We start from the raw sequence: 10,000 nt of genomic DNA on the forward strand, positions 1-10,000 counted from the left end.
TTAGAACATATTTGTGGCTGTGTGAGGTTGGTGTAGTTGGAACTGTATTATTATTCAGTATAGATTGATAGATAAAAATACAGACAGATAGATGTAAAGATAGACAGATTGATGAATAGAAATATACAGACACATATATATACACATATACACACGCACACACACACACACACACACACACACACACACATATATATATATATATATATATATATATATATATATGTATTTATTATATATAGGGTAATTTTTTGGAATACATCTGCCTAACGAATTGAGATTTTTTGGTATTGGTGGATTCCTCTCACTGTCTATGATTTAAATATGTTGGTTTTATTGTGCAGAAGCCTCCCCAATCTCACATTCTTGGCCCTGATAACATCGGAGAGTATGAAAGGTACCAGGGAAATTGCAGGGTAGAATGTAAATGATATCCACAGAGTCAGTCACTATATTGCCCCCTGCATCCCCCTGCGCAGGAAAACAAAGAATCCTCCATGTATTCACGAAAGGCATGAACGTACAAGTCACATGCAAGAGCAGTGTTGCCAAGTGTGTCTAACGTTCTAACATGCCATGAATACGTGGAGGATTCTTTGTTTAACTGGGCAGGGGTTGGGGTCGGCAGTTCCCGATGGGGGGGAGAGGGGGTTGCAGGGGGCATGACCTGCATTAGACAATATAGTGACTGATTCTGTGTATATCATTGACATTTTACCCCATAATTTCCCTGGTACTTCTCATGCCTTCCCCTGCTATCGGGGCCAAGAATGTTGGGGGTTTGGGAGGGTCCCTGCACAATAATATATATAATTAGAAACAAGACTGTGAGAGGAATCCAACGATACCAAAATTGTCACGGTCCATTGTGTGGAAGTATTATAAAAAAATACTAATTTATATGTCTGGTTGGGGATACAAATGATTGCAGAGAGATAGGTATTTGTTACCTTTCTCATGCCTGTCTTATAGTTAAATCAATAATAAATGTGTGTATGATTACTTATATATGGAATCATATATATTTGTGTATATAATTACCTTTTGTATTTACTGATATTATGCGATATATGAAAGGTATTTTATATATAGATTGTGTAGAGGCAATACATGTGTCATCTCATGTTTTCAGTTGCATTTAATGTATATATAATGTATGAACATTGTTTTGATAGGATTTTTTATCCTGTTTTATTACACAATGCTAGACTAGGCAAATTCAGCTCATTTATAGTTTTATAGATAGATATGTGATAGATAGGTAGCCTACACTACTGATATTAAAATAAATCTTCGACAGAGGGAGCACTCGAATCCTTGCAACAAGAATGGCATCTCTGGCACCAGGTCAGCGCTATGACTTGGTTGTATTTGGGGCAACTGGGTTCACTGGACAATATGTCGTTGAGGAGGTAGCAAGGGTGGCAGAGAAGGAGAGAACAGAGAGGAAGACACCTCTAACCTGGGCCATAGCAGGGCGCTCTGAGAAAAAGCTGCGAAGTTCCCTGGTGGAAGCTCGGAAGGAATTGGGTTTGTAGTAGCGTTGTTGCTGGTTATATTATATTTACTGTTATTTTTTTCTGTTCTATTATTCTTAATTGATTTATTTTAAGAATGCTCATTTAAATGTGAGAATGTCAATTATATAGTATTGCTGTACATGTAAGAATATTTTTTACAAGATCCTTAAAAGATTTTTATATTGATACTTTATGTTTGGAAACATTGTTATAAATTTTACTAATTTTTGATGTTGAGAAGTTTTGCTCTTGATATTTTTTAGATATTTATTTAAAAGTAAAGATTTCCGTCTCCTTGCCTTGCGATGTTTTTGTTTAATAGATGGATGTTCCTTATAGGTTTGAGCTTGGATGATGTTGGCATCATCTTGGCTGATGTTAAAGACAATGATTCCCTGAAAGATATGGCTGCAAAGTCTTCAGTTGTTATCAACTGTGTTGGACCAGTATGTATATTTTTCTATGTTTTGGGTTTGAATTTTTAGGGATAAATTTAATGCTTGCATATCAGTTATTAAATCTGTCACTTGCTGTAGTTTCAGACCAGATTTACATATTTATAATCTCAATTTATTAGTTGTATATTTAATTATGTTAAGGAACTAGTACAATTATGATTATCTAAACAGTTACACAAAACATTACATTTAAATGAATTTCAAATTTTGCAGTATCAGTTATTTGGCGAGCCAGTTGTACAAGCATGCATAGAAAATGGGGCAAGTCATGTGGACATCTCAGGAGAACCACAGGTAAGAACACCAAAATAATTCCATTTGTGAGATGAATGTGCATGTGTTGAATAGTATTTTAAAATTTCAATTTACTATAAATTATCACTGTATCTTTCCTTACAAGTTTCTGGAGGGTATGCAGGCAAAATACCACAAAGCGGCTGAGGAAGCAGGGGTCCATATTGTTGGTGCCTGTGGATATGATTCTATACCTGCTGAAATGGGTCTTGTGCATATGATCAAGAACTTCAAAGGTTTGTTTCATGAAGTAAATGGAGTAGATATTGTAGATTAATTGAAGTATTTGTGTTTAAAGATAAGATGCCATAGACTTTTGAGCTTTAAAAATGAAGAAAAAAGATGTTATGAATATGTACCTGTGTACATCTTATGAAATTGTTTTGGTATGTTATTTAGCATTTGCAATATGCTTTGTTTATGTTGATGAAGATATGGATGTGATGCATTTTAGAGGAAAAAAAATATATGCATTCTTTTTCATATAGAATTTCTTTCTTAGTATATGTATTTTGTGTTTTGATTTTCTTATGATATTGCCCTATAATAGAAATAAAAAGATTAGATAGATAGGGGAATTTTATGTATAGTATCTTTAATCTAATAACAGTAACTACATTTACTGTAGGTGTGGGTGTGTGCAACATACATTTTTTGTCAAACTGAGTTCAAATAAATAAAGGTTACATTTTTTATTGAATATATACAAAGTTGTAAAGAGATTTAGGGAAATGCTTGAATGTGTGAAGATTTCCTTCATTCAATGTTGAATACAAAAAAAAAAGAAAAGAAAAAATGAAATAAGATAAAATAAAAAATAAAAGATAATGCTCAACTGTCAAAGGTAAACATTATTCATAAGGTGTATCTCATGATTTAAAGTTGGGAACATTTTAATAAAGAGAATATGCATTTTTCCCGAAGCATATTGTTATTCATGAATTTAAGATATCTAAGAATTAGTGGTTTATCATTTACGTAGGTAAGAATGCAATGTTTTATTTTCTACTTTTCCAGGAGAACTCAATTCAGCGGAGATGTTTGTTAGAACTAAGAGCTCCAAAACTACAGTATGTATAAACTTTGTTGCCATTGCATATCATAAATGCATTTAAGACTTAATAGAAAGTGATGTTTATGTGGTCATATATATATATATATATATATATATATATATATATATATATATATATATATACATATATATATATATATATATATATATGTATGTATGTATATATATGTATATATATATATATATATATATATATATATATATATATATATATATATATATATATATATATATATATATATATATATATATGGTCATATATGGGATATATGCTTATATATGTCCACATATATGCACAGAAATGCACATACATACACATACAATCACATACAATCACATACATTCACATACATCTGTATACGTACACATACATATGCATACATACACATACATATGCATACATACACATACATATGCATACATACACATGCATACACCAACATACACACATACATATACATACACACACACACACACACACACACACACACACACACACACACACACACACACACACACACACACACACACACACACACACACACACACACACACACACACACACACATGAACTGTATTTATGTTAACAAATTACGCCCTCACTCACTTCTTCACTTGCTCACTCGCTCACTCACTTGCTCATTCGCTCACTCACTCACTCACTCACTCACTCACTCACTCACTCACTCACTCACTCACTCACTCACTCACTCACTCACTCACTCACTCACTCACTCACTCACTCACTCACTCACTCACTCACTCACTGGCTCACTCACTCTCACTCACTTACTGGCTCACTCACTTACTGGCTCACTCACTCACTGGCTCATTCACTCACTGGCTCACTCACTCACTGGCTCACTCACTCACTGGCTCACTTACTTACTCACTCACTGGCTCACTCACTCACTCACTGGCTCACTCACTCACTCACTCACTCACTCACTCACTCTCACTCACTTACTGGCTCACTCACTTACTGGCTCACTCACTCACTCACTCACTCACTCACTCACTCACTCACTCACTCACTCACTCACTCACTCACTCACTCACTCACTCACTCACTCACTCACTCACTCACTCACTCACTCACTCACTCACTCACTCACTCACTCGCTCACTTGCCCACTTACTTACACACACATGCACTCGCACCCACGCACCCACGCAGCCACACACACACACACACACACACACGCACACGCACACGCACACGCACACGCACACGCACACGCACACGCACACGCACACGCACACACACACACACGCACACGCACACGCACACACACACACGCACACACACACACGCACACACACACACACACACTCACACAAACATAATCTCACACACACACAATCACACACAGTCTCACACACAGTCTCACACACACACAATCACACACAGTCTCACACACACAATCTCACACACACACACACTCACAAGCATATGTTTATACATGCATATGTACATCCCACAATGATACTTATTCTTACAATATAGTACTTATTTCAGCTATGAAATAATTGCTTTATGTATCCTAACAGTCTGTACATACTGGAACAATGGAATCTGCTGCCCTTGCTGTTGCTAACCGAAATGAAATTACAAGAATACGCAGAGAACTTTTCCCGATTCCTCTGCCAAAACCCAAGCACAAGATTAAGAAGAAGTAAGTTAAAAATGCTGTGAAAATTTGTCTCAGTATTTTTGAAACTGAAGTACTTGGTCCACTTTTTTGTACACTTCATATAAGGGAATTTAAATAAGGTGTGCATTGTTGGTTGATAAAATTAACCATAATTAAGAAATATTTACAAATTATTGTGGTTGAGGCTTATATACACACCTCAGACAGTCTGTAGATTAAATTATGGCTTTTAAGAGGTGAAATTTTAGTAACAGTGTTATTTCATTTTTATAGATAAGAATACATAATGTTGAGAAATCAAAAGGTTATTCATATACTAGCAGTTAAACTAATTTTCTGTAAAAGATAAGAAATGTACTTCAAGTAATTTTAGAAAATTAGATTTCCAATGTAGTTATGCAATGCTAAAAAAAACAAGAAACAAAGATAAGATATAAAAGTTAGGGAGTGGGCTCTCTGTTTTCAGAAAATTGTCTTTGTGCCAGTTTTATGTAACCTCGCTTTACTAATGGTTCATAAGATACTAAGCATAAGTATAATCTGTTGGATGTATGTAAGTTGCCTTTCTATTTGTTTACTATTTTGTAATCCCAAGTCATTATTATATATATAGGTACTCAGAAAGTCACCTAGTGACACCCAAAGTTTGACCCTCTTCATTTAGTAAAGTATTGCTATAAAATCATGACGCATGAGATGTTAATGAACCCAAGCTAGAATAGCTAGGAAGAAGTCAGTAATAGACAGATAAAAAAGAATAGTAAGAAAAGCATCTTTTGCCATCTTTTGCCCTGTGTACCACACATGTGAGTTTGACTATCATTTAATGCTTGGTCACTGGAGAGAAAGGAAAGTGAGAATTAAAAATGTTTAATGATGTGTGCTCTACCCTGTGAAGCACACACCCCTGAGTGCAACAGTTACCTTTTATCAACATTTTTTGGTTATTGAAGCTAATTGAAAAAAATCCAGTATTTCAATTTTCATTAAAAAAATGAATTTTTATTTTTTCAGGGGAGTGCTTCACAAAAATGAAGAATTGGGAGTGTGGGGAGTGCCACTGCCAACAGATGAGCCTGTTGTGTACCGCACACAGAGGTATCGCTATGAAGTACTTGGTCAGCGGCCTTTGCAGTTCCAGCAGTTCATAGGTCTTCGCAGTCCCTTCCAAGGAGTGGGACTTCTCATAGGCATGGCATACTTTACTTTCCTTTGTTTCTTCAGCTGGACCAGGAAGCTGCTTTTAAAGGTAATTACAAAACATTGTGGTTTGGTTGGTATTTTATGGAATTTTTTTTTATAAGTATAATTTTTTGTTTTATTTCACAATATCCCTTCTTGTGTTTTTATTTGTTTTATTATATTTAGTTTTTTATTTTGTAAAGTGTTGATTACATGTGTATCAGTATGTTTATTAACCTATACATGCAATGCATGTGGAAGTCTATTATATTTTATTTTTATTAAGCATAAGATTATAGTGACTGGCAATATGAAATTTTTGATGAGTGTTTAAAAATTAGTGTATCCAATATTTAAAGCATGCAAGAGTAATGTATAGACATCAGCATTCATTAACCCAGTGCCGACGGGTAAAAATATTTGGCAAGTGGATGTAAGAACGGGATTGTTGGCGCGTATCAGCAGTTTCCCGTGTTTGCGCCCAGCTCAAGCGGTAGTTTGCGAGTGACATTTAGCACCTAAAGATTTTATTTTGCTATAATTTATAAAGATATTAAAATTTTTAAGGTTCACCTTCATTATAGGTGCCATTGCCTAAAATCTTTACCATATAAATAAAGTCGCTACTATCGGAGAAAAACAAACTCTGTCCGACGAGCCAGTGGTGTGGAAATGGGCATGATACGATGCCATCCACGTTTCAGTCCACAACAGCCATGGCATGTACGTATATGCCACCCGTCGGCTACGGGTTAAGAAGATTCTGGTATTTTGGGTGCAAGGCAGCAATACTCATTTTTGTTTTTGTTCTTAAAGATATAGAATTTTATTTGCAAACTAATATTTGGAGACCAAATAAGCATAGAATGTTATAAGTACTCAGCCTACACTCATGTATTTTCTACATTGTTGTTGTTTTTTCAGTACCCTGAAGTTATGACAGCAGGTGTGTTCAGCCGTGCAGGATCAGACCGAGAGTCACTCAAAGCTCTTAGATTCACAGCCACTCTAGTAGGCCATGGCTGGTCAGAATCACTACTGGATGGGTCAGATCAGCATACAGAGCCTCCAAATGCTTCAATTAAAGTAAAGGTAAGACCAATATTGCTGTTTTTATATTAAGCTTAATAAATAGATAATGGCGCCATAGTATTGTCTTTGTAATCACAAGGTCCTGGGTTCGTGCCTGTCATCACTCTTATTTTGCTTGTCTGTGGATGAGTACTGATATGCTAAGATTAATGTGCTGAGGTAAAATTTAGCATAGAAAATGTTTTGTTAACCTCCTGCATCAACCCATGGCTTAGTACAAACATTTCTCTATGGACATATCTCATATATGCTTGGATATAGGACCAATTTTGACTTTGCCTTTAAGTGAATGTACTATTGAGGATAGTCTTTTTATGACCTTTTTATAACCTTTCATCTTTAAAAATAAAGAAGGAGAGAGATAGAAAAAATAATTTGCATATATATCAACATAAATTAGCTTCCAATATGAAGATATTTATTACTTTAGCTAACCCACGTAACCATAGATATTTACTGTTTTCTAAATAGTAAGATGACAGTTAATCATAAGTGATGATTTTTTAAGTTTATTATTATAATCATTGTTATTATCATTATTATTATTATTATCATTATTATTATTATTATTATTATTATTATTATTATTATTATTATTATTATTATTATTATTATTATTATTATTATTATTATTATTATTATTATTATTATTATTATTATTATTGTTGTTGTTGTTGTTGTTGTTGTTGTTGTTATTATTGTTATTATTATTGTTATTATTATTGTTATTGTTATTATTGTTATTGTTATTATTGATATTATTATTATTATTATTATTATTATTATTATTAGTATTAGTATTAGTATTAGTATTAGTATTAGTATTAGTATTATTAGTTATTGATTTTTTTTTTTTTTTAGTAAGGATGATGATATACTACAAAACTTATTCTGAATTCTATGCCTTTAATTTTTCAAAGTTAATGATTGATAAGCAGGAAAATTTATCTTTCTTCGATCCTTTACAGGGAAAACAATTATTGTCGGAAAGATAAGAAAGCAAGATAAAGCTCAGTGATCACAGTAATATCATATTTTCTCTATTCAAGGAATTAGGGCGTAGGACACATTTTCACTTAAAGCCTGTTTTCTTTTCAGGTATCGGGACCAGACCCAGGTTACGGGGCAACGTCACTCATGATGGTTGCCAGCGCCATGACCATTTTGCGGGAAAAAAGCTCCATTCCTGGCAAGTGAGTATAGGCCTAAGGCTTTGTTGTTATTGTTATAGATGTATATATATATATATATATATATATATATATATATATATATATATATATATATATATATATATATATATATATATGTAATGTTTTATTATTTTTATTTTATTTTTTATTATTATCATCATCATTAGTATTATTGTTGGTTGTTGTTTTTGTAGTCGTTTTTATTGTCATTATTATTATCATTATCATTATTATTATTGTAATCATCATCATCATCATCGCCATCTTCGCCATCGCCATTATCATTGTCATTTTATTGTTATTGTTATTGTTATTGATATTGTTATTGTTATTACTGTTATTACTATTATAATTATTATTTTTATTATTATTATTATCATTATTATTTTTATTATTATTGTTATCATTATTGCTACTATTATTACTATGATGGAGAAAGAAAGTGAAAATGATAACTTTTTAAAAGAAATACATTCTACATTTTGTAAATTCAATGTTTAGTATATGGTATTTACAAAATTGTGAAATAAGCCTTTCAATTTTTTTGTTGCAGGGGTGGAGTCTTAACTCCAGGAGTAGCCTTCATGAATACAGGCCTTATCAAGCGTATGGAAGACCAGGGTATGACTGTTGAAGTCGTTGAGTAAGTCTGGTGGATGGAAAGGGGAAAAGGGGAAATATTTGTGTCTGTTTTTGCGTTGATACTGCTGGGTTGAGATTTTCTTAATTTATTTTGTTTGACATGTCTTTTTGGAACAGATGGAACTTCATGTTTATATTTTATGGCAAGTATTCAACCTTTGAACAGTGGTTGGGAAGTTTTCATTCCAAATCTGAGCATTCCCTTCTCTAACACTTGAAGGATATAACGAAACCAAGCTCCCTTCAAAGTTCAAAGATAAAAGTCTACATTACATATCCAATTTTTGATCCCTTGGACATGATTTTTGATTTTGGAGAGACATTGATGGAATCCAAGACATGTAATAGAGCATGTAATTTTGTAGCCAACATTCATCTAATTTTTGTTGTCATCCATCAGCTCTTTATATTTGTTTGTTAAGCAGTGGCTGTCTGCCACATCTTGCTTTTTTAAATTTATAGGTATGCTAGAATATGCAGAAGGTGTTATTGATTATTCAATGCAGAAATGCTGAAGGCTTACAAATTTAGGAACTTCACCCTGTAAGCTATCTGAAAACAAGTCTGGCCCAAAAATATAGGCAGTAGTCATAATAACAGGTTGATATGCAGCTGTAAAATGAACTGAGAATATGTTTAGACAGTGACTGTATCTACACAGCAGAAAACCACTACCATGAGTGCATTTTGAAAGTTAGCCATTGGATTAGTATGTTATAATATCTTAGGCGTCATTCACTCTGGTAAAGTTTATTATATTGGAGACCATTAGTTTAATGGGGAGAAGGTAGAAATATTTAATTGAATTGTAAATCTAACCTGGCTGTCCATTTTTAATGTTTATGATGTAGAAATGCTTTAGTTCCAAAATTAGTCCTTATTCAATGTC

General features: G+C 33.3%; 1 protein-coding gene across 4 annotated transcripts in view; it reads left to right on the plus strand.

Moving 5' to 3' along the window:
* The window catches only part of LOC113813913 (saccharopine dehydrogenase-like oxidoreductase), an 11,158-nt gene that overhangs the window by 704 nt on the left and 454 nt on the right, over window positions 1-10,000 (plus strand). For 3 of the 4 annotated variants that reach the window (XM_027365982.2, XM_027366007.2, XM_027365988.2), the window contains exons 2-11: window positions 1,301-1,530; window positions 1,860-1,966; window positions 2,192-2,272; window positions 2,379-2,508; window positions 3,290-3,342; window positions 4,899-5,023; window positions 6,017-6,251; window positions 7,109-7,276; window positions 8,375-8,469; window positions 9,023-10,000. The exon at window positions 9,023-10,000 is cut by the window's right edge and continues 454 nt beyond it. In XM_027365982.2, the coding sequence (XP_027221783.2) occupies window positions 1,301-1,530; window positions 1,860-1,966; window positions 2,192-2,272; window positions 2,379-2,508; window positions 3,290-3,342; window positions 4,899-5,023; window positions 6,017-6,251; window positions 7,109-7,276; window positions 8,375-8,469; window positions 9,023-9,116 (1,318 nt within the window). In that variant the 3' untranslated portion in view covers window positions 9,117-10,000. Of the gene's footprint in view, window positions 27-1,300; window positions 1,531-1,859; window positions 1,967-2,191; window positions 2,273-2,378; window positions 2,509-3,289; window positions 3,343-4,898; window positions 5,024-6,016; window positions 6,252-7,108; window positions 7,277-8,374; window positions 8,470-9,022 lie in introns of all 4 variants that reach the window. The other variant, XM_027365997.2, reaches the window with a different exon arrangement.

Source organism: Penaeus vannamei, chromosome 1 (assembly GCF_042767895.1).
Source record: "Penaeus vannamei isolate JL-2024 chromosome 1, ASM4276789v1, whole genome shotgun sequence".
In the NCBI taxonomy this organism is placed as follows: Eukaryota; Metazoa; Arthropoda; class Malacostraca; order Decapoda; family Penaeidae; genus Penaeus; species Penaeus vannamei.